Raw genomic sequence first — 27,399 nt, 5'->3', positions numbered from 1 at the left:
ATTTCAAATCTCTTAATATTATGATTTTCAAACATCATGAACATGGAATATTGAGATCACTGACTGTATTATTTCAGTACCAATAATTTGTAGTACAAATTAAGTACTGTAAAAGACAGGTACCTAAATATTACAATAATTTTCAGGTAAAGAAATGGTACTAAATATTAAAAGTAAATTTCAAGTACTACAGATTTTTAGTACAGAAATAGTACCTATGGCTATGCAAAAGTAGCAGTGTAGACATGAAAAAAGACAGGAACTGAACAATATAAAAAGATAAACTGACATCTAGGTAAAAAATTGTCCTCAATAATGAACAAATCTCTAAATCACTCTGAAACTGTACTTAATTCAAATACTTTAAAATTTATGAAATTTGTTTTGTTTTAAAAAATTAAGTAAACATTATGTTTTTTAAATTTGTAATAGGTTTATGGATCCATAGAATCATATGATGGATATGAAAGATTTGAATTCCAGCACAGTTATTCCAAAGTCCATCCCATCCCAGAAGAATACTCGCCAGGTGGCATCTTCATGTCGTTTGAGTTCTATAATGTAGAGGAGCGCAACAGAGTGAAATGTCTCACAGGCCAATATGGTAAATAATTAAAATAGACATTTTGGTTTTTTGAAATAAAATTACAAAAATTGATATATTTGTTTAATCGATATATGATAAGATGGAGTCTACTGTAATATATTGTATAGGTAAAATTTGATACTGTGAACCAACTAGTATTCGTGAACATTTTATTCAAGCAACTTTTGTGAGTTGATTAATAAATGGAAAATTGATTTTCCTTTAAAAAAAATCAAGAACACTAGAAATAAAAATATTCTGCTATAAAATCGGCTTAAATGTGCAAGTGCGGAAAAAACGTCAACAAAAATAAGTAGGTTTACCGTAAACTACTTGTATGAGAATAAAATATTATAGATCAAACTTAATGTTGTTCTCACAATTATATTTAAGCCCTTCATTCAGATGTTTGATCATTTCAATGCCCGTTGGAGTGTAAATTAATTCAATCATTTATTATTGTGTGTCAGCTACAGGAAAGATTACTTAGTTTCATCAACCAGAAATGTTTACAACATATTTAGTTATGTCACTTTATAATCGGTTAAATATTACAATTCAATTCAAAGATTTTATTGCTTAAATCAATTAGATTTAGACAAAAGGATTGGATAGTGCTTCAGCCAGTGCCTATATAATATAAAAAAGAAGATGCAGTATGATTGCCAATGAGACAACTATCCACAAAAGACCAAAAAGACACAGACTGTAACAACTATAGGTCACCGTACGGCCTTCAACAATGAGCAAAGCCCATACCGCATAGTCAGCTATAATAGGCCCCGATTAGACAATGTAAAACAATTCAAACGAGAAAACTAACGGCCTTATTTATGTAAAAAAATGAACGAAAAACAAATATGTAACACATAAACAAACGACAACCACTGAATTACAGGCTCCTAAATCCATTCCCATACAAGATGGATAATTATTAGTAATACCCTATTTTCTCACACTGTGTGAGGGGAGGTAATCCTCCGTTGTATTTTCAATTCATTCTTTAATGTACCTATATATCACAATAAGGAGCTTAAAATTAAAGACTTACTAAACATAAACATGATAAAAATCAAAATAGATAAAAAGAAGACATGAAAGAAGATGTGGTATGAGTGCCAATGGGAGAGAGTTTATCATGAATACTTATTGTTTATCTTTCATCATTTTTTTCTGCACTAATATTACCTTTTGGTTAATTCAGAAATTATTGTGTGCATTTGTTATTGCGATTTTGTCATTTTAGACCAAAATTGGATTAAATTTTTTTGCGATATTGAGACAAATCCTGTTTAATTCATATAAAAAGTTTTAAAATGTAAGTTTGAATTATTGCGATTATAACCCTGTTGCATTTTTCGCAATAATAAAAACATCGCAAAATTTTCTGACTTTATAGATTACAATTTTTCTATACATGAGACCTTATCTCAATTATTAATGAATTAAATTCAAGCTTGATACACTCTTCTAAACAGGTGTCCCAATGTCGACTCAGTGGACCTCCAATGGCCATTACTATCCAATACAGATAGCCCAGTTTGGTCTGAGTCATTACAGTAAACACCTAGCTGGACCTAAACCAAAGGTCCAAGTCCTAGAAGACGGAGAGTCGGGCGATACATCAGAATGGCTGTTACCGGACAGGAGGTCACAGTTAGCTGTTAAAACTGACGTGGATTTTACTGATAATAGCATCATTGAATTTGATACATCAGGTACTTTTTTGTGAAGTATAGCAATAGTAAAATTAATACAATTTTAACTGAACATTTTTCATGTAAAGAAAGGTCACTCTTTATAGTGTTTATTTGTTAATTTTTTTTTTAACCAGATTCAAAGAAAAATAGTACTTTCATTTATTTATTGTAAAAATGGTTTATACATTTTGTACTTATCATGCTTATGGTACCCGTAATACAATTTATATAATTATAAATTCCAAAGTAATAATGATGGTTTAGGTAATACAAAAAATATTACAGGACAATCATCACACTAAAAGAAATTTGCTTTTTCAGTTAAATTGGTTATGATCTGTCACAACGAGCCTTTTGTACTGGAGTTTTAATTTGTATTGTACAATACATGTGAAAAATAGTTAAAAAAAAGAAGATGTGGTATGATTTTCATTGAAAAAAATATCAATTGGAGATAAATTGACAAAGAATACTTCTGTTATGATACCATACATCCTTCAAACATGAGAAAACCCTATACCATATATAATATGTAGAGACAACAACATCTGGGTTACCGCAAGGTGATAGTTTTATTGAGTCGACATGTTTCGCCGCTAATGCGGCATCATCAGGACAATATTACAGAGTTTACATGTTCATAAAGTGTATATAATGCGGTTGTATTAATTATGACGTAAAAGAATAAAAGTGAAAGTGAAAATGTAAAATAGTGTTCATAATGTAGCAAGAATAAAAGTTAAAAATAGAAATAAAAACAAATGTTTATCTTGACTGGTATGTTCCGTAGTCAGTGTGATTGAGGTTCATATATAAATAGAAAGTGAAAGTGAAATTAAAATAAGAATCTAGTATAGTTAAAAGTGAAAGTTAGTCAATAAAGTTATTAACGATGTGGTTAGCTGCTATTCTTGCACGTCTGTGTAGAGGTCCTCATAGTGGTTTATAAAATGTCAGTTCATTTCCAAATAGGACAACACCCCATTGGCCATCCCATACCAATACCATATAGTCAGTTTTAAAAGCCACAACATAAAAAATGTGACACAATTCAAACAAGAAACAAGATATAAGTACAATTTACGAAAAAACAAATATTACAGACATGAATGAACAACAACCACTGATTAGCAGGCTCATGAGTTGAGAGAATTACATAGAGATATATACAGAACACAAAAAGAATTTTATTGTAATTTTTAAAGGTCAATTATCATGATTATTATAATTGTATCTCAAATTTTTATAATTGGATACTTTCTAAATCAGGTTTGTTTTGGAATGTGGATAGGATTTGTGGTACTATTTTATTCTTTCATTGTCTGTAAAGAATATTGAATGCAAAATCATGTATTTTTTTCATATTTTGTAGAAAACCTAAAGAATCCTGGAATTACAATTTCTATGGACGAGAAGAAGTTGACAACTTTATCTTTAGACATTAAATTTATTTCAAACGGTAGTTTAACTGTCTTATTACGGACAGGAGATGGAAATTTATTCAGAATTCATTACGTCTTGGGAGATACTTTAATTTACCTTCAAAAACGTGACCTTTATTATGGCTTGGGGTCAAAGGCTAGAGGTAAATGGCTACATATTACTAGAATGGTAATGGTTGACTTTCAAAAAGGATTAGCTCTATCAATGTCTAAATCGAAAGTAGCAAAATTTAAAAGAAATGCAAGAATAGCAGCGATTTGTTTACGTGGACATGGATTGGTTGATAATGTTACACTGTCGTCTGCGGCTCATCTGGAACATTTCTTTGATGCTGCTAATTATTTAGTAAATCAGCAAGATGATCAGGGAGGTTGGCCTATCATGGTCCAAAGGAAGCTTGTTCCTGCTGTCCTTGAACTTGATGCAGGGTGGTACTCTGCCATGGGTCAAGGTCAGTCAATATCATTGTTGGTGAGAGCATATATTGTTTCAAAAGACCAAAAATATTTAGACGCTGCTGAGAGAGCGCTAGATGTGTTTGAAATTAAAAGTGGTGATGGTGGTGTGTTGACAAAGTTTGCCGGGGTGTATGATTGGTACGAAGAATACCCAACAACACCCTCAAGTTATGTGTTAAATGGATTCATATATTCATTATTAGGATTATATGACTTAAAGGAAGTGGCATCGGGCAAGGGTGCCACACATGCCACAAGACTATTTGATGTAGGCATGAAGACATTGAAAAACATGTTACTAATGTTTGATTCGGGCTCAGGGACGTTTTATGACTTGAGACATTTGACACTAGGTGGAGCTCCTAATCGTGCAAGATGGGATTACCATACAGTTCATATTAATCAACTAAATCTACTTAGTTTAATTGACAATGACCCTTTGTTTACTACAACGGCCAAGAGATGGACAGACTACATGAAGGGCAAGCTATCACCGCATAATTAAAGACTTCCATTTTTCACTGTTTACTTATGTGCTGTAGTCCTACTTTTTATGTTACATGATGATCATGAGATAGAAATTAACATTATGCATACAACGTATGTCGAAAATTGGTACACGAAATATAAAACTTAAAGTTATACATTTACAAAGTGTATTTTTAACAAATTTAATTCATCATGGATGGCACAAAACTTTATATCTGCAATATTAATAGAAACAAAAATATAAATTTTATTACTTAAAAGTTAAACAAGCATGCAAATGTCTGTTACCATGGTTACTGAGAAAAATAGCAATCATTTAACCATGTTAACGTTAAACATCTTTATAAGTAAATGAAATCTTACATTTTTCTGAACAATATTGTAGTTCGATATACATTGTGTACATGGTAGTTTTCATGATCTTAAGCATTTTTTTTCATGAGCCTAAGCCATTCATTTTCATTTGCATGTTGATCAGACATTGAATTGTTGTTTGCATTATGTAGATTTCTAACTCTTGCATCTAATTATTGTTAAGTATTTGTTTTGTTTTGGTTTATATTGTGAAATAGCTATACATGGACCCATAATTTGTTATTGATGTCAAAGTTTTTAATGTGTTATGAAGATTTGTTACATATGTTTTAATATGGTGCTGCCAAGTTGAATGTCAAAAATTGTAGTTTATATGATTTAATCAATTGATCAATATTTTTAGTGACAAAGAGTTTTGCTCTTATATTTTTGTTTGGAATATTAAAGTACCATTTGAACTGAGGGAGTTTGCAATGGTGATAAATTTTTGCTATTTTCACCGACTGTTTGATATGCATAAGTAATGGATCAATAGCCATTATTCAACTAATAACCATGATGATTTTGATTATTTACAATACAAAATGTGATATTAAAGAAAAAAATAAACTCTGCTAGAAGAAAGTTCAAACGAAAAGAAAAATATGACAGCACACAAACTTCTACATTTGACAAAAGGGGGTAATAATTTTATTTCCTGTTAACCTCATTTATAACGAAAGAGGTAATTTAGTTACCTTTTAGTTGCTTATTCATTAGTTTTGTTCATGATGTAAATGTCCTGTTTTGTACATAGTTGTACAGTTTCTAAGTTGTGAATCTAGTTGTAAATATTTTAAGTAATATAGTGCCATAGAATAAAATAATGCATGAATAATAAACTGATAAATAAGTCATTTCAAAGAACTAATGAGAAACATGAAGTCAGGTATGTTTTGGTTTGAAGTCATATCATGCATATGGGAGATAATTCACGATATTTCCTAATTCCTAGAACTATTGCAACATAGGAACATGTTTTCTTTGAATATTTTAAGCTCACCAATTCATCTTTTTAAAAATTAAATTTTGAATTGGTGAGGTAAAATCAAAAATAAAATAAAATTTATGGCTTATTTATTGAGTTTATTATGTAATATTAACATTCCATATTTAACCTGTGACTATAATGTATAATTTAATACTATTTTACATGTACATGTATCATTCTACAAAGCTTTAATCATTGAATTGATCTCAGTTAAGGGGAGATAATACTACTTTGTGAAAGGGGAGGTAATTATATCTTAATAGTTACATGTGACATTAAAATTTATTTATTTTGGTTTAAATAAAACATCAGTTTTGAATTTATTATGGCTGAAATAAAATGTCACTTTTAAATTTATTTTAGTTGAAATAAAACATCAGTCAATTAAGATTGGAAAAATATTGTTTGGAAAGACTGCATACATGAAATGCAAAAATAAAATGAATGAGCTAGATTCTTTAAACTATTACTTCAATTTGAAAAGTAAAAGCTAAAATATCGGATAACACATACATTATACATGTTGCACTTGCAAGTCCTAGTTTTTACTTAAGATTTTCTAAAAGGACAAAATTTAATAGCATTTTTAAATTGTTTGTGTGAAGCTTATGCCGTCATGTCAACAATTCAGGTTATTGTAATAAATGCTGTAAATGTACATACAGAAAAGGTTAAGGTGACCAACATCAGTTGCATTTTCTATTATATGTAGGTCACTGTAGCATAATTTTCCAGAAATAGTACAATGTTGTAAATAATTCATTAACAAAGCTGTGATTTTATGTAAATGGTTGTGATTTAACAATGGTTGTTGAAATAGGCTATATTATTATGATACCTAGATTTTCATCAGGTTTGGGTATTTTGTGTTTTTTTGGGTTAAATTTCAGTGGATCGGCTGTTTTTCTTTTTCCTTTCCTGTCGTAAGTTTTGAACAGATTATTTAAAGTAGGCAATGGATCTTATAATTTTCTGTACATTTATATAATACAGAAGACCTCTCTACAAGGTGAAAATTTCGAACAGAAAAATTCTGCAGACAAAACTAGACATGTCGATGGTGAAAAGGTTGTAAATAATCTGAAAGGTTAGGATGTAACTATGATGGGAATCTATTTTTTCATGGCAAAAATTAAAGAAAAAAAAAATCTGTAAGCATCTCTATGCCTATGGCCAAATGGTAATAAATCATCTGCATGGTTTAGGGGGGGTGGTTAAGATGAAAATCTAGGTATTGATTTTATTTAGCCTGAGCCAAAACAATGTATTTTTTGGTTGTTGTAATATTTTAATGCACATGCAGTGCTGGGTCATCATATCGTGTGTCGGTCATTTGTTATATATAGTAGTTCAGGACAGTGTGAAAGAATTTTTTTCATGCATATGGATTTTATTTATTTGTACTGGTTTTCAACTCAAAGTTTGAGATGTTGATATTTAGTACTTTGTCAAGTATTGATTTATAGATTGTAAATTCAAAGTGCAATCGATTGTAACGATTTTCACTAATACAAATTTTCATTAGGTGCCTACTGTTGTTTAGATAAAGCATCATAAATTGAAATGGTTGAGAGGATCATCCAAATGTTTTATTTAAATATTAAAAAAGAGGTTTATCTAGCATGAAAATAAAATTATGTAACAGAATTGGAGGGTCCATATTATTAAAATCTGTAAAGATATTCGATTGCAATTTATAAATTTAAAAGAAAGGAATGAAACCATTGTCATTCCCTTCATGTTTCTCTGGTGTGGAACAGTTGCTATGTCAACAAACAAGACGAGTTCATACATGTAGCCATGGTTTAATTCATAAAAAAAAGTTAATTTGCACATATTTTAAATTTTAGACTTTTGCATGTCTAGTTAAGGAATTGATCTCATATTTCATACTGTTCTGAACTACTAAACAATGCTGACAATATAATATATATATTGTGTTCTTTTTATTTTTATCGTAAGCATATCAATATTTTTATTTCGAATCATTTTTATCAGTAATTTCATTACCATATATATTTTACCATTGTTCATATGTCATTGCATCACATGATCATAATTTTTGAAATTAAGTGATAAAATGCAGATTATATTCTGCAGTCAGTTTTAATATGAAGTGATAATTATATATAAAATGCTGATAAAATTCTCCAGTTTTAAATATTTATTAGATAATTTGTTTTAACAGCACCCAATAAATCGTTCTTAGGTTTTTGGACTGTTTAACAATGATACTGTTGTGAGGAATTTATAGAAGTTCAAGTTTAATTTGTTTTATTTTAAAGATTTAAAGAAAAAGTATATTTCAGCATTATTAAATAAAAGTATTTTTTTTTACTCATGATTTAATCTTCACAGAACCTGTGATTTACTGTGAATTCACTACTTTTGATAATACTTACAAGAACATTTACTATTGTTCATCTACTTTCAACATTTTTTTTATCAATATCAAAACCTGCTGAATGATGTTTTAAGCGAATTCAGATTACAGAAAACCAATTTGATGTGTGTATTCAATGCACATTAGGTTATGGATAATTAAGGGTCTGGATTTGGGTATAAATTTCTGTTTTCCATTTATCTCTATTCTTCATCTTATTGACCCGTTATTCTCAATTCTTTATCTTATTGACCCATTATTCTCAATTCTTTATCTTATTGACCCATTATTCTCTATTCATCATTTTGTTGCCCATAATTCTCTATTCGTTCTTTGTTTTTTTTTTTCTTGACCCTTTCCCCTCTATTCTGTATTGACCCATTCTCAATTCTCTAAACCTATCCAGACCCTTGTGGTTTATTGTGCAATTATGTTTATAAAACCTGTTCTGTACCTCTTTGTATTTTTTATGGTGCTTTACTGTAGATTTCTCTAAATGTGTTTTAACCTATTGTCGCTTTTTTCCAAAAAAATTATTTAACATTGTTTTCCTTCTTGGTTGATCTATGAAATTTTATAATCAAACTTTTTTAAGTTTTGTGTAAATTTTCAATTAAGATATATATACATTTTAAAATTTGATAAAATTAAATTTTTAATTTGGATAATTTTAAAAAATTGCAAAATATTCATTTTTTTGTAACAGTATCTTTTATACATCATTAGATAATCAATTTACAAGTGTAACTTTAACCCAAAAAAGATATATAGACAATAACTGTTTAGTGTCTTTAAATATCAGCTGTATTTGTACGAGGCTAGGAAACAAGGTGTATGCGAGCTTTTAGCGAGCTATTATACCTGTTTCGAGCCGAGTACAAATACAGCTGATATTTAAAGACACTAAACAGTTATTGTCTTTATCCTGCAATTAATTCTGTATATTATTTGTGTTTTGAAAGACACAAAAACACATGTTTTGTATGTATTTTCGATTTGAAATCCCTTGAGGCCCCGTGTAGTAATACGATACAGTAACCACACATTCAGCTGAATACGGGTTCGCAAAAAAGAATCTGGAATGGTGAACAATAAAACATCGCTCAAGGAGAATAAATTTCTATTTTAACATAACGAATAATTTCATCAGTAAAAACAAATAACTAAACATTGTCCAATTTGAAACAGGAGTGTATGAGTTGTCCTACGCTTCAGACTCGACATTCACTAAACATGCATGCTGAAATTGACATAGTTGCTTTTGTTACACAATCAAACACATTCAAGTTTTGAAATCGATAGTTGTTCATGTGTGTATGTTATCAGAAAGTTGGTGTGATTCTTATTCTCTACAGAAATGTTTGAAAACAAGCAGAACGTATAAAAGTAATCGTTAATTCGCAATTAATACGTCTTTGGAATGCAACTGCAATACACATTCTGAGGTCACGCAGGTTCAATCAAAACTTAGTCCGGCAGTAGGCGGAGCTTTAAAGCGATATCTGTATAGTATACAGATACAGCATAGCGATATCTGTAGGGCTGTATCTGTATAGTAGAACACCCAATTGCAGGATAAAAAGGTTTATGTTCTATGAAATGTATGTAAATATTATTTTATTTTTACTGATATTTCAGATGCTGTCGTTGACATGCAAACAAATATTATACTCATTAATCGTTTGGTTGTAGAATATGTTGAATGAGCTGAATTTAAACAGACTGGTGTAAACTTATGTTTCAAAACAGGTTAATTTTTTTTTTTTCAAGGTCAAGAAAAAATATTTTTTATTAAGGTTTGATGGGAAAGTACCGAGCGCTTGATTTAAATTAGTAACAAACTTCACTTTTTGCTTTTGACTTTAGAATTAACAGGTTTTAATTAAGATAGAAACTTTTATGTTATTTATAACAACAATCTTCATAAGAAGCTGAATTTTAGTTGAAATTTCATACAGTTGATTTATTTTAAGACAAGAAAAATTCTTCTGAAAAGTATTATTGAAAATTGAATTTTAGTTGACATTTTTTAACAGTTAAGTTATTTTAAGACAACAATAATACTTCTCAAATGTATTATTGAAAAAAGTTCATTTTTGTTATATGTGTATAATTTTATTCCAGTTTTCATTGTATGAATGATAAGTGCAGAGAGAGTTATTGTATTTTCATATCATTGTTAACATGTAATTGACCAGAAGGATATTCTGGACAATGAATATAAAAAAATTATGAAAAACCATTCATAAAAATATTAAAAAATGAAATTGATATTGTGTTGCATCATTTTTAATACCAGAGTCATTCAGTTTTTGAGGTATGGGTATAAGTTGGATTAATTTGCCATTTCAGATTCTAATAATGAAAGGCCCACCCATGTCAAAAAGTTAAACAATTCCAATAAGAAAACAGCCTGATTTATGATTAAACAATTAACCATGAAAAAAAATTAATATGAAAGACAGCAACCATAAACAAACACTAAATTACAGGCTACTGTCTATTATTTTAGCTAACAGAAAAATACTGAATGTTTCATTTAGCTAATACTTTCAAATTACACTCATCTTGTATATATAGATATAAGAATATGTGGTATGAGTGCCAATGAGACAACTCTCCATCCAAGTCACAATTAATAAAAGTAAACCATTATTGATCAAAGTATGGTCATCAACACAGAGCCTTGGCTCACACCAAACAGCTAGCTAGAAAGGACCCCAAAAATGACTAGTGTAAATCCATTGAAACGGGAAAACTAACGATCTAATCTATATAAAAATGAGAAACGAGAAACATTTATGAACCACATCAACAAACGATAACTACTGAAGATTCTTGACTTAGGACTGGTGCAAACAATTGCAGTGGGTTCTTGAAAACGTTTAAATAGGTATCAACCTTCCCCTTATATCAAACAATAGTGTAACATCCCAACATATATAGAAAGACAGACTATGAAATATCAATTAAAATGGCTAAACTCAATCAAAAGACATAATGCAATATAAACATTATAATAAAAGACTTGCCATGGCACCACTTACCAGAATTAGGAATATAAATTATGTTATACTTGTACACTCAAACCTGAACAGTACAGTATTTGTCATGTCACAACTCACAAGAACTACGAATATCAATGATATTTCACTAGTACACCAATCCTGTGTAGTACAGTACTTGCCATGTCAGAATTCTAAGTAATAGAATATCAATTATATATATATATAGAATATCTTTTATATTTTATTGTTAATACTTATATATGTATATGGAAATATATTGTAAAGCGCTTAGGGTAATTTTAATATTATATAATGCGCTGTTATAAATACTGTATAATTATAAATAATAAATAATTATATTTCACTAGTACACCCATCCTTTGTAATACAGTCATGTACAGTACTTGCCATGTCAGAATTAAAAGTTTTAGGAATATCAATGATATGATATTCCACTTGTACACCCATCCTCTATAGTTTGTGTCCAGTATTTGTCATGTCACTACGCACCTGTACCTAGAATATGAATGATATTTCACTTGTATACTGATCCTGTGCATGTAGTACAGTACTTGAAATGTCAACAGTATCAGGAATATCTTTGATATTTCACTAGTACGCCAATGCTGTAAAGTACAGTATTTGCCATTTCAGTAGTATTAGGAAAATCAATGATATTTAAAGAATACTTTTACACAGCAAATACTTGATTACATGGCAAACGGTAAACAAACTGACGTAGTTGTCATGGATTTTTCAAAAGCGTTTGATAAGGTGGACCACCAAAGACTTATCCTAAAACTGAAACGCATGGGAATTAATAACAAAACAACAAATTGGATAGAGGCATGGTTATCATATAGATCCCAAAAAGTGGTGGTTGACAGTCGCACATCAAATAGTTGTCCTGTATTGTCAGGCGTCCCCCAAGGCTCTGTTCTCGGGCCATGTCTGTTCTTAATCTACATCAATGACATGCCAGACAACCTCAAAAGTAATGTTCGCCTCTTTGCAGATGACACTATTGTGTATCTAACAATTTCATCATTAGATGACTGTCACACCCTTCAATCAGACCTACATAAACTGGAACAATGGGAGCAAGAATGGCTTATGTCCTTTAACCCAGACAAATGTGAAATCATCCACATAACAAGAAAACATAAACCTATCATCTATAACTACACATTACATAATCATATTCTAAAATCAACAAACAAAGCAAAATATCTTGGCGTTTCCATCACAAAAGACCTGACATGGAACTCTCATATAAATGACATCACAAACAAAGCAAACGCATCACTGAGATTTATTAAAAGAAATGTAAAAACAAACAGCATAAAAACAAAAGAACTGGCTTACAAAACATACGTAAGACCAAAAATAGAATACTGTAGTGTCGTCTGGGACCCGTGGCAGAAACAACAAATAAATAAAATTGAAATGGTACAGAGAAGAGCTGCCAGGTATACACTCAACCAATACAGCTATCAAAGCAGTGTAACAGCCATGCTTGAACATCTAAGATGGCCAACATTACAACAAAGAAGAAATCTTGCATCCGTCACCATGCTATATAAAATCCAACACCAATTAGTCTCCATCCCAGTAAATACATACCTAATACCATCTAAGGAACATAAATTTATACAGCCATTCTCTCCCACAAACTATCATTTATATTCATTTTTTCCTAGAACAATAAGGTTGTGGAATTCCCTACCATACCAAGTAGCCTGTAGCCCAGACTTAGAAGCTTTTAAGTCTGGTGCAAAACCACATATGTACTGCTAAACCAAACCATGTTTTTATCTATATACAAAAAAATTAAAAAAAAAAATGTTTTTTGAAATTAATGTAAATATGTTTAGTTAATTTGTTTCCCTAGTATGTGCCTTCTTGTAATCTTCAACATATTGAAGTTAAGAAGTATTATGTAGATGTAGATGTACTCATCCTGTATAACTGTACAATATTAGATATGACAGTAGTATTAGAAATATCAATTTTTTTTCCCAGCGTAGTCATCCTGTATAGTACAGTATTTGCCATGTTAGAATTATTTGAAATATCAATTATATCTTACCAGTAGTTCATCCTATATACTAGTTAGTAAAAAAAACTTTATAGGAAATATCAATGATATTTCATCAGTACACCCATTCTGTATACTAGTTAGTACAGTACTTGAAATGTTGGACGTATTTGGAATATCAATGATATGTCAAATGAAGCTCATCCTGTAGATAGCAATAACAGACGTAGTAAGCTTGATTAACAATGATAATCCACCAGTACACCCATCCTGAATACGAATTGGTACTGTTGCAGTGAATACTTGCCATGTCTGTAGGAATATCAATGATATTTTACTTTTAGCTAATCCTCTGTACTAGTTAGTACAGTATATGTCGTGTCAGTGTTTGAAGTACCAGGCTAATCCGGTATGGTAAATTACTTGTCATTCGAGTTGTATTGATAGGATTATAAATGATAATTCACCACTCCGAGTCAGGGGCGGATCCAGGATTTTGAAAAGGGGGGGCGAAGTTTTTAACTTTCGCCGAGCGGATCGAGGCTAAAAAATTTTGGGACCTTATTTGGTCTAAAAACATAAAATATAAAGTGTAATATGCACTTTTTAAACGGGTCCTGGTGTGGGGCATGTATATTTTGTAGTTGCTGTAAAGTGTAAGGGTTGGATATTTTCGATGCTGTATTCTCCCTATTATTGTCTATCATTAAATGGTACTAGTAGTCACGGGGGGGTTACTTCCTATTATTGGGTATACGGGGATGTGCCAAAAATATGGGTCATAATTTTGCGAGATTTTATATAAAAATGACCCTCCTTTTTAATGACATCCTATATTAAAATGCATTTATGTTTGATAACTGTATATTGATTTGGGGTATGATCTACATATATCATATATAAATATGCACCAAACGATGTCAATTCATATATAAAAACTTAAGGGTAGCTGGTATATTTATAAATTATGAGTGATGATGAGTTAGTGCGTATATAAGCATGGGTCATATTTAATGTGTTCTCAACTAAAATTTGTAATTCTCATATGCTTAAAGAGAATTTTTTGAAAATTTTTGAATTTTTAAGGTAAAATTATGTTGTATTCTACTAAATTTTTCAATGTCCAGAGAAAATGTTACGGCCATGTTCCATATTCGGAATATATCTACTTTATTGCATTTCTTTAAGTATCAACATATGCTCATTTTACCAAAAATCATACTGATTCATTTATTTCTCTGAATAGTCGATGCTACATAATGAATTTTATTGGGTCTGAAAGATTATGGATGCTCTCTCGATTATATTAATAACTTTTGTAGTTGTGAAATTGTTTTGTATAAAAAAACACTTCTTATTTCTGTACATAGCATATTTCAAAAAAATGTCTGCGGATAATGAAGAAAAAGATTAAAATTGCATCTTCACCTTTGATAGATGCTGATGTAATTCTTTTAATTTCATATTGAATACCTCAACGCATGGATGCTGGCTTCCAATTATTTATAGATTCTGGCATCCCAACATATCTGGAAACTGACATCCCAACATATCTGGATGCTGGCATCCCAAAATATCCGGATGCTGGCATCCCAATATATCTGGATGCTGGCATCCCAAAATATCCGGATGCTGGCATCCCAATATATCTGGAGGCTGGCATCCCAATATATCTGGATGCTGGCATCCCAATATATCCGGATGCTGGCATCCCAATATATCCGGATGCTGGCATCCCAAAATATCCGGATGCTGGCATCCCAAAATATCTGGATGCTGGCATCTCAATATCTGGATGCTGGCATCCCAAAATATCTTGATGCTGGCATCCCAAAATATCGAGATGCTGGCTTCCCAAAATATATGGATGCTGGCATCTCAAGATATTGGGATGCTGGCATCCTAATATATCTGGATGCTGACATACCAAAATATCCGGATGCTGGCTTCCCAAAATATAGGACTTCTGGCATCACAACCTTGCAGACATGTACCATTTTTCATTATGACATACGAATTTTAATGCTGCTTCCTAATCAATTGGATATAAGTATTAATCTACCAATATAACACCCAGTACATTTCCTAAGGTTTTGATGTGTGTTGAATGCATATGAAAACAATCAAGTAAACTTTAAAAAAAAGCTACTGATGAATGCCGGAAAGATTATATTTTTAGTCTTTGTTCATTTCCAGTGGCCAGTTTAATGCATATTGAGAATGTGACATCATTGGTCAGAGTGTGAAATGTATACTTGACCAACAAACTGAGTCTGAATTGTAAAGTGCTAGTTGTCCATGTGAATGCTGATGTCAACAATTTGATATTTATAAAACTATGTCAATGTACTACCGGTAAGTTTCCAATAATTAGCCAATGTTAATGTTATTTTTCTGAATTTGATTACCATTATGTAAGACATGATGTATACATTTTATTGACTATTGTGGTCTCGAGACAATATATTTATATATGATGACATCAGGACTATAATTTTCAAATCTGATATGCTCATGTTTCGAATGTTCATAGAATTTATTTTTTTAAATAAGCTTAATGCAATTGCCAGCTGAAATCATATCAAGTTTAGTAGTTCCCAAGGCTTTCAGAAATCAACTGAACAAAATTTTTAAAAAATGCTGCTCATTTATTATGGCATTTTATCAATCAAATGAATTTGCCCAATGACCATCAACCTTGGGAATGTCTGATTAACTAAGTCATCCAGGACAAACACTCTACAAAACGGATTGGTGACTGTACCTTTATTAAAATGCTAAATATGAGATCCTGTGCTTTATATCTAAACCTTCATAATAATTTTGTTTTGTGTCTATGAGAAACCCCATTGGCATCCAATGTATAAATTAAGGAGATTTGTTTCCCGCAATTGCCTCTATACAATAAAACGTGTACCACAATGCAATATTTAAAAATAATCTATTATTGATACTAGTGCACAGTGTCTATGATCTGTACGTACTGGATATTGTCAGTATCTCTGGACTTGCTGTATACATCTTCAAATGAGTCATTACATCATGTCAGGATCTTCTAGAATTTGAGCCTTTCATTTTATTAACAAAACTTACATTTTCTATATTACAATCATTATTAAACTTGTATCTTTTTTCTGTATTTTTTTAAAATATTTCAATATTTGTTAATCATTTAATCAAATCAGTTACACGAACTGGAACTTTCAAACTTTCTATTATCATGTATTGCTAGTAATCTGAAATCAGCTGGAATCACAAATGATCTGGTGCTGTTTGGATGATTCGTCGTCTGAGTTTAACCTGTCCAATAACTATAAAGTGTTGCGAAACATTAATACACAACACATGAATAGTAACCAGAAAGGTGAAGCCACTTCTTTACAAATGCTGAAAAGAGAAATAATAATTATATGAAAGATTATCAACAATAAATTTTCGTTGTAACATCACAACAATAGGGAACGAGAGAACGCATTATTATTCGAAGAAAACCTTCAGTTTAAACTTCTTTAAAATTAAGTTTTCCACACCAATATATGCCTGTTGTTACTATTCAAAACACATACATTTGACATATGAACCACTACTTCAATTGATTTTTTTATGGAACAACATCCAGGTCTATACTGTACATTATGAAAGGGAGAAAAGTGGGTTTTTTTTTAGAAATACATCCAACATGTATTTAGCGACTTTCGTGAAATTTAATTCCCATCTAAGGGTGTATTCGGTTAACACCTTTTTTAAATTTGTGTGTTTTTTATTTTTATTTTAGCCTAGTCCTGGAACACAAAACTCTTGTAGCGATATTTACATTTTCCTTAATTTTCGTATTTTCTTTTTATTTATTTTGCAAATTTGCTTTTATTATCAAGCTTCCACCGAGCTTCGTTTAAAAAAAAAAAGAAATAAATCACGAAAATATCAGCTTAAAATCATTTATGAAAAGATGACTCCGAGGCATATTTGTAAGACTAGCTTGATCAATAAAACTATACATGTAACCTATCATTATTAATTCCTGCCAGTAAGCTAAGTACAAAATGTATATATATTAGAGAAAATTTATTTTGAAATCGGTAAATCTGTTATGTATGATAAGCGTTTCTTTCTTTTAAAACATAGTATTTCAAATTTTACATTCAATCTGATTCATATATGACTATGCAGTATGAGTTTTGTTCATTGTTGGAGGCCATATACTGACATTTAATTGTAAACTGCTTAGTCATATTAGTGCTATATTATTTGGTCTCAGTCCGGTGTAGAGTTGTCTCGTTAGCAATCATACCATTACTCAGATATTACTCGGACTCCAAACCGGGCTGTTTTGCAAGACAAGCTAGGCCCATGAGCGTAGGAAGTCAAGACTCAGAGTAATCTCGGACGGGCACATGTTAACTGGTTTTAGACCCTTGCAAAAAAAAAGGCAAACAACACATTCAATTTTCTAGACCGAAAATCAATCTGAAATTAAGTTTTTCATACTTTATTTTTCTTGAACTCAAAGGACTCTTACCAGTGATGCATACACCTTATCGCTATTTGTCCGCCATTACTGGACATCACACAGGTTCCCGTAAAATTTTGATGTCATAATACAAAATATCTGACGCCACAATGGAAAAGTGATTGTTGTATGACGTCAATAGTTCAAGCGGGACAGATTCTCGGGTCAGCCGGGAATAGCGATAAGGTGTATTTTAATGGTTTTCTTATAGGTTGTCTAGGGGTAAACAAATTAATTTTGCAGACCCAATATTTTTACTGGCCATGGCCATATTGATGGTGATTAATCGTCTCGGTGGGGTTTATGTCGATCATATTTTTGTCAAAACTATTCATAACTTCATGAAAAAGTATGTATATTTCCATAAGGCTAAATAAAAAAAATATATTTGTATTTCCTATTTCCATACCTACCCTAATATAGAAATAGTCTTCTTTCAAGTTTTTTGGTAATTTGGCACTAAGCACTGTTACAGTCATAATTTCTCTCTCATAGACTTGATGTAAAAAAAATGAAAAAACTCTCATAGTCATATTAAAGTGTCTGTCTTAGAGGCTCATCGCTACCATAGGCGGATCCAACCCCCCTCCTTTTTCGTGTGAAAAAAAGGGTTTATTATACAGGTAAACACTAAAAGATGACTTTAGCGGGTCCCTTTGTTATGGCAGTCAGTGCCCCCTCCCAAAATCCCATTTATAGAAAGTTCTGGAATCACCATTGGCTACCACAAACGGATCGAAGTGCATCCTTCCCCGACGACATGGGAGAATCTGGCGACTGACATTAATAATTGTTGCCTAACCATTTAAGCCTGTAATTTTCCCTCTGGAAGTAATCAGAATTATATTATCCGGCTGGCGTATCAAGTCACTGAAATGCGTCCGAGATTGCTCGGACTTCAAACAGCTGTTTTGCAAGACAAGCTAGGCCCATGAGCGTAGGACGTTAGAGTAATCTCGGACAGGCACAAGTCAAATCGTCTTCTATAGAAAAATTCGACATCTGATAATATATTTAAATGAAACCATTGCAGACATACAGTTGTCGAGTTGAGTAGAATATTCTTATGCATGGCTAAATCTGAGAAATCTCGGACTTCGAAATGCATGTAAATAATAAGCAAATCTACTTTGTCTTACCTGTATGAGTAGCGTTCTATTGCGTATATGTTTCTGTTATATCAAAATGATAATAAATTGCGGCATACTGGCCAAATAAGTGTTTTTCGTCCTTCCCCTTGCAACCATGTCCACTTCGCCGATTTTAAACATTCTTTTTACATGACGTCATGCGGGTAGGATTTGCCGCAATTAGCGTAGAAAAATAGTGCAAGCGCTTTCAGTATTAAACATAAGAAAAACTAATAAATAAGAGAATATTAAAAGGGTTACCAGTTTTAATTAGGCCTACTTTTCAAAACATATTCATATCGGTATAAGTGATTCTTGAGATTTGATTTCTAATCATGTTTACTGTCTCTGCATGAATCTCTACGCATGATGGTAAAACACCTCTTACGTCATAATATCCCTGACGTCATTAGATAAAGTGTTGGAAGGAAAACAACAAACGGATTTTTGTTGTTGTTTTATTTTTTGCATTACACAAAATTATGCACTGGAGAACATCTATAGAAATTCGGCCAACAGTATATCAAACAGAACTTGTAGGATTACTGCATTCGGATATTTTGCGATGTCTGCACTCCTACAGTTTTGGATGCCAGCATCCAGCTTTTTCGGGATGCCAGCATCCCAATATATAACGGGATGCCAGCATCTCAATATAACGGGATGCCAGCATCCAAATAAAACGGGATGCCAGCATCTGAATAAAACGGGATGCCAGCATCCCAATATGACTGGATGCCAGCATCCCAAAATAACGGGATGACAGCATCCCAATATGACTGGATGCCAGCATCCCAATAAAACGGGATGCCAGCATCCCAAAATAACGGGATGCCAGCATCCCAATATGACTGGATGCCAGCATCCAAATAAAACGGGATGCCAGCATCCCAAATAACGGGATGCCAGCATCCCAAAATAACGGGATGCCAGCATCCCAATATGACTGGATGCCAGCATTTCAATATATTGGAAATCCAGCATCCCCAAAAAATAAAAAAATATTTAAAAAAAATATATGCAAAACTAGCATCCTAGTAAAAGTAAGATGCTCCAGTACATTATTATTTTAACAACAGCATCTACATCAAATTTTAATGCTGGAAGCATATAAAATCAAACAGACAGCATATGTACTATAAAAAGATGCTACCTTATACAGAATATGAAAGCAATTAAAAAATTGAGAAATACTTTGACAAATTATTCAAAATTAGCATCTTTTCATTGATTTCACGGAATGTATGAAAAAAACTGTACATGAGAATTTGAAATTTTAGTTGAGAACGCATTATTTGTATATAAGTATAGGTCATTCGTTCTTAAATATCTATATAACTATAGGTACTGAATTTCAGTGAATGTTATATTAAAATGGGTACGTTTTTTGAGGCAAAAATGACACACCCCTACCAAAAAAATATCGAAGTTACCCCCCCGTGCTAGTAGTATGGATCCAAAGCTATGTTCTGATAAATTTGATGTGCATGGGACTTATCAGTAAGAAGTAGACATGGAAAATTCTCGCCGGTTTGTTGCAAGTAATAAGTTTATCATAACCTCACAAATTTCGTGTTCTAAACAAGATATACGCCGGGCTATATGATTACATTTAAATTACGACAGTCACGAGTTAAAAAAAGACTAAACAAGCAATTTTTATCCAAATGTTTGTTTGATATATTTCACCCAACAAAATTAAGGGAAGTGAGGGTTTTCAAATCATCCAAAGGCTAATACTCATAATGAGTCTGAAATGACAACAAAGTTATGATTGACGGCCGACAAGTTGAGACATATAGGCCACACCCAGCAGGCAGGTTGCAGTCTGGTCTTGAAAAAAATATTCAATTTATCAGTTCGGCGAAACAGATATGTCGGCCAGACATGCAAACTCCTGCCACAAAATAAGATATAACCGTTTTTTATTCATCATGTTCATTGAATGCTTAATAATTCTGTTGGAAATTTTCGTTTCTAATAGCAAAGATGTGGACAAGATTATTGTTTTCAATCCAGATACGACCAGAATTTTTGTTTTTAAAAAGGCAAAAATCAGAGTCATTTTTTTCTCTCTCCAATATCTAAGACTGTCTCCTCACATCAAATTGTTCGTACATTAGACTTTAAATGTATATAGAGCTTATACTGACTAAGCATCATTATTCAGCTATTTTATTTTAAAATAGGCTGGGGCGTTTGGGGTTAAACATGTTTTCGTAGATGTTTAATATTGAGGCGGAACTTTTTTGTCCTGAGAGTGTAATAGTCTATATATATAGAGTATTACTTTCTGTTTGGTGGAATAATGAAACAGAAGTCAATACGTTCTTGCTCAATCCAGTGTCGCTTTGAATGTGTCATGAATGTCGTCCTCAGCAAAAGCAATGTGTTACTGTAATTTGAATATAAAATTGACTGAGCGACGGTTTTTTCGATGCACTGGTTAACTCTACCATATAGCGAATTACAGACACATGACTTTGATAATCAGTAGATTCCAGCGAAAATATCTTTATAAATAAAGAATTGTCGCATAAAAATAAAACAAAGAATACACGGGAAATGGCAAAGTTCACGAAGTCTAGTCTGATAAAATCCTTTTACAAAAAAAAAAAAAAAAGTCCGAGCAAAGGGGGGGCGTACGCCCTCTACGCCCCCCTCTGAATCCGCCACTGACTCCAGTTTGTACAATAGAGTGTGGGCCTAATTGCCATGTCGCCAGATTTGCGTGCGAGTTCATTGCTGAGAAATTTATATACACAATGTATATGGTTACATTTCCATAAAATGTCAGGATTCTTATCATTTTTGTCGAGCCTTCGACTTTAGTCGAAAAAGCGAGACTAAGCGATCCTACATTCTGTCGTCGTCGGCGTCGTCGTCGTCGTCGGCGGCGTCCACAAATATTCACTCTGTGGTTAAAGTTTTTGAAATTTTAATAACTTTCTTAAACTATACTGAATTTCTACCAAACTTAGACAGAAGCTTGTTTATGATCATAAGAAAGTATCCAGAAGTAAATTTTGTAAAAATAAAATTCCATTTTTTCCGTATTTTACTTATAAATGGACTTAGTTTTTCTGCGAGGAAACATTACATTCACTCTGTGGTTAAAGTTTTTAAAATTTTGATAACTTTCTTAAACTATCCTTGATTCGTACCAAACTTGGACAGAAGCTTGTTTATGATCATAAGATAGTATCAAGAAGAAAATTTTGTAAAAATAAATTTCCACTTTTCCGTATTTTACTTATAAATGGACTTAGTTTTTCTGCGAGGAAACATTACATTCACTCTGCAGTTAAAGTTTATAAAACATTTATTAGATTCATAAACTATCCTGGATTTTTTACCAAACTTGCATGGAAGCTTCTTTCAATCAAAAGACAGTATCGAGAGGAAAATTTTTATTGATGTTTTTCCTCATTTTTGTTGAGTCTGCGATTAACAGCAAAAGTAGGCGAGACACTGGGTTCCGTGGAACCCTTACGAATTTTTGTATCATAAAATCGCGTCAATTTGGCAGTAAGTCTTAGGCATATTTATTTACCGTAAGTCAGTCAAGCCATTCAATTGAGAAAACTAACAAACTAACTTAAAAACCACAAAGTCCTTCTTTTTTTGACCGGATCAATGCATTTGAACATGTTGAATAGAGACATATATAATTGGAAGCCCGTTTATCCTTGGTTAGGAACCCCCTTTTTATAAACGGTCTAGATCCGCCCATGTTAAAATTGTATCTCCTAAAAATCACCAACCCAAGTCCGTTTCTGATTTTTGTTTTGCTCTAATCCGGCGTGGCATCATCGACATCGCCGTTCTTTATTCAAGAGAGACAGTCTTATTTCTTTTTGTAGCACGCGTACACAATTGCCTGTATATGTTTCGGACCTTTCGAGTAATTGGACCATACGCGTATGGTCATGGCCATATATATACATGCGTATAATCATATATGGTCCTATCGTGCGCGTATCCATCATCGGGTCAGACCATATATATACTCGTTTGGTTATTAACGGGCCAGACCATAGAGGAGGGTATGGATGGGGGGGTCTGTTATTCTGTAAACATTTAATTTTCACCCCATTTTTCTCTAATCTTTAAAAAATTAACCCTTTTTTTCTCTAATCTTCCAAAAATTAACCCTTTTATTCTCTAATCTTCTATTTTTTGGCTCATTATTCTTTAATCTTCATTTTTTAAGGGCATTATTCTTTAATCATTTAACCCCATCCAAACCCTCATAGAGCATAGCTATGAGTATTTGAACCATATAGGTATTGTTTTAAATATGCATTAGAAATGTTTCAATAATACAATAAACTTTATATAAAAAAATGATGGGCACACGAAAGAAAAATTATAAAACTATTAAAACCGAGATTAAAACATGTTTTTAAAAATCACACTTACAAATTATATGATGAATTAGTGTCGATCTTGTTTCCCGATCAGAAATTATTTTATATATTAGTATCATCAAGGATTTCTATAGTAAGAGGTATCATTAACCTTCAGAGACAATCTTAGATGACATATTTTCGACTCAGTTTATTTTTGTCAGTTTGAAAATATAGGATTATCTCCCTTGATTTTTCTCATTTTAATTTTATCTGTCTATGCAGGTAAGAAAAGCATTTCTTTACAAATAATAGATAAAGTTTATCAAGACAACTAAATTTGATAATAAAAATTGTAAGTTAGGTAATTTTATGATAACAATAGATAAATATTGAACAATGATTATAATATTTTGACCATTATTTTTAGAATAACAAATATAGGTCGGTCTGTTTTAAAATCCATATTGCTGTCTCATTGTTGAAGACCGTATGGTTATAACTATTTGATACCGCTGCACATGAATACTTGTGTGGTAAAGGAAATAAAGTAAATGCAAAATAATGTAAGTGCTCATCTCTGCTGGACCAATAACTGATAAAAGCACATTCGGAGAAGTGCATGGATAACGCTTAAAACTACTACCCTTAAGCATTTTAAAAGAAAAAATATTTCGTCCAATTAAGGGCCCTTAATGGGTAGAATGCCATTTATATACACACAACAATACACTATGTATTTAAAAAAAATCAAGCATTCAATTCTAAAAATAAACTAGATTTGGTACGAACTCAGTCCCGGGGCGGATCCAGCCATTTAATTAAACAAAAGGAGGGGACCTGAACCCAAGACAAATGGGGGGCGGGGGGGGGGGGATCCAGACATTTAAAAAAAAAGGGGTCCTAACCCAGGACAAAAAGGGGGAGCGGTTCCAACTACATGTCCCCATTCAAATGCATTGATCGTAAAAAAAAAACAAAAAAAACCCGCCTCCCGTCTGAATCCGCCACTGCTCACTGTTCTTTCCTTTATATCTGTAACGTTCACGACTATCAAAATTCTTGGCTTGCACTTTTTTTTTTGTAAATTGATAAATTAGACCATACTTTCTGACCTTTACCATTTCCCGTGTATTTAATTTTTATGCAACAATTCTTTACTTTAAAAATAGATATTTTTCGCTCGTATTTACTGTAATAGATTAAAAATGATCGTACGGCTGTCGCAAGGCGGTCGTAAGACAATCTCACGACTGTCGCAAGACACTCGTGAAGAGTCGTGATACAGTCGCACGATAATAATAATAATAATAATAATATCTTTATTTAGAGAGAGTAACTCATTTGGATTACACCAATTTTCAATAAGGCTCTCTTAATACAATAATAATTACATTACAAATAAACAATGCATCAATAATACTAGTAATGGTAAATAAAGATTATGTACAATTTAAAATACAATAAACAATTATGATATGGCATTACAGTAAAAATATGATGGTAATGTTAAAAGTACATAGATTTGTATTTATGTTTAAATTCGGATACTGTATTTGATTTTTTTATTGAATTAGGAAGAGCATTCCACATTTTTGGTCCATTGTACGAGAAACTAGACTTATACAACTCTGTATTTGGTTTTGGAATAATAAAATTATCTGAGGATGAAAATCTCGTATTATATTTTTGGTTTGCAGAAGCTGATACAATAAGACTGGACATATATTCTGGAGCTAAGCCATGTTTTGCCTTATACATTGTCTCACGAATACCAAATTTCGTACGATGCTCGCACAACATTGATTGTCTGTCGAACAACATGTTTTTTTTTTTTTAGAAGAATACAATTCGGCGGCAATGAATGTTTGGAAAACACATACAGTCTGCCGTTTAAAGAGGATGGTTATTCCACAAAAACGATTACCCGAGGCCCTGCTAAATAGGCGCCTTACCGGAATCCAACAAGAGCAAAATATGGTCCTATTAGCGTTGATTCGATCCCGTGAACAGCATAGGAACCAGGGAAACGTCCGAAGTTGGTGGGTTAGGCCAGGTATAATACATCGAACTGCGCCTAATGTTTCGGCAGTTTAGTACACTGATGCAAGAGTTGAAGCGGGAATCTGCCGGTGATTTCTTTATATTCATGCGGATGGAGCCTCGTATGTTTCAAAAACTTTTACTGAGAGTCGTCCCTCACACCACTAACCCTATAGATCGGGCCTTCTTTATATCACTAGTAGTTCGGTGTCAAACGGGCGAGGGACCCACGGATGTTGTGCGTCAGTTGTACGACAGTGGCAAGACAGTGACACGATAGTAACACGCGCATCCCATGACATGAAAACCTAAAATATAGCCCAAACAACTCACGATTGCCGTACGACTGTCGCACGATCGTCTTGCGACAAACCCGCGACAGTACACTATTACATTTTTTTTTCTGTCGTGTACCCATCGTGGAATCATCGTGGACATGTCGTAGCTGATATGACCACTAGAAAAATATTTTTGACATTTTGCACGACAGTTCCACGACAACTATTTGATAAATCTTCAACGACAAAAAATCGTACGATCTGTTGTGACCGGGGCTTAAGCTCTAGATATACTTAAAGTCAAACGTACGGACCATTTGATTTGAAGGGGCAGTCTAAGATATTTGAGAGAAAAATTCTGACCCTGTTTTTTGCCTTGTAAACAGATATTCTGGCCGTATCTGGTTCGAAAACAGTACTCTTGTCCACTTTTTTGCTATCAGAACCACAAAATTCCAACAGAATTATTCAACATTAAATGAACATGATGAATAAAAAACTGGCGTATTTTTTTTTTTTTTGGGGGGGGGGGGGGGTTTACGTGTAAATCCCATATCTGACCGGAATGTTTGTTTCACAGAACTGATATACTGAATACTTTTTCAAAACCCGACTGCAACCTGCCTGTTGGGTATGTCTCCATTTGTCGACCGTCATACATAAATTCGTTGTCATTTCAGACTCATTCGTAGCCTTTGGTTGATTTGGAATCCCACACTTCCCTTGTTGGGTGTAACATTTCAACCAAACATTTGGATAAAAATTGCTTGCTTGTATTCCTTAACTATACTATGTCCATTTATAAATAAAATACGGAAAAAAACGGATTTTTGTTACAAAATTTACTTCTGGATACTGTGTTATGATCATAAACAAACTTCTGCCCAAGTTTGGTAGAAATCCAGGATAGCTTAAGAAAGTTATTAAGATTTCAAAAACTTTAGCCACAGAGTGAATATTTGTGGACGACGCCGCCGACGACGGAATGTAGAATCACTATGTCTCGCTTTTTCGACAAAAGCCGAAGGCTCGACAGAAAAACAAATAAAGTACGAAGTTGAAGGGTTTAAAAGATAGAGATCGCTTCTGGGGAGCATTAAAACAATCCATTTAATTCTTGTAAAGTTAATTTGGTTTATAACTACGTCATACTTAACGGAATCTGATCTTGGAAACAAATATATTTTTGGACTTTTGCCATTTTTTGCAGTTCGTCTGAGCGGTTGTAATTTGAACTGTAGATGCACGTGGAATTGATTTCGAAAAGTCGCTAAACTTTTACGAGCTCTAACGTCATGGAAATTTTATATCCATATTACGAAATACCTGATCCTAAATGTTCAGTTATTTTTTTTTCAAAGATTGTCATCTAAAGCAAAACTCACAAGGACAACATAAACAAAACAGTGCCATCATTTTAAAGGGGTGCTTCATTTCTCTACCCTTAAAAATGTTGTGTCATTTTCTGTATTCTTTATTAATTTTGCCTGTTATTCTCTATTCTACATATTTTAGCAAACCAGTATTTTCTATTCTTAAATGGTTTGAACTTTTATTCTCTATTCTTTATTTTTTTGCGTTTTATTTTGCACAATCTGCCCATTATTCTCTGTTCTGTGATACCCATCCACACCCTCGT

The 27,399-nt window shown here is 32.4% G+C and overlaps 1 protein-coding gene across 8 annotated transcripts in view; it reads left to right on the top strand.

The window, feature by feature from the left end:
• LOC143056911 (D-glucuronyl C5-epimerase-like) overlaps window positions 1-8,374 on the top strand; it is an 84,290-nt gene extending 75,916 nt beyond the window's left edge. For all 8 annotated transcript variants that reach the window (XM_076230097.1, XM_076230098.1, XM_076230096.1 and 5 more), the window contains 3 exons: window positions 433-604; window positions 2,065-2,304; window positions 3,659-8,374. In XM_076230097.1, coding sequence (XP_076086212.1) covers window positions 433-604; window positions 2,065-2,304; window positions 3,659-4,692 — 1,446 coding nt within the window. In that variant the 3' untranslated portion in view covers window positions 4,693-8,374. The remainder of the gene's footprint in view (window positions 1-432; window positions 605-2,064; window positions 2,305-3,658) is intronic.
• The last annotated feature ends 19,025 nt before the right edge of the window (window positions 8,375-27,399 follow it).

The sequence above is a fragment of the Mytilus galloprovincialis genome, chromosome 13 (assembly GCF_965363235.1).
Source record: "Mytilus galloprovincialis chromosome 13, xbMytGall1.hap1.1, whole genome shotgun sequence".
NCBI classification, from domain to species: Eukaryota; Metazoa; Mollusca; class Bivalvia; order Mytilida; family Mytilidae; genus Mytilus; species Mytilus galloprovincialis.
The sequence above is the reverse complement of the archived record's forward strand: the minus strand, read 5'-3'. Positions and strand labels throughout refer to the sequence as shown.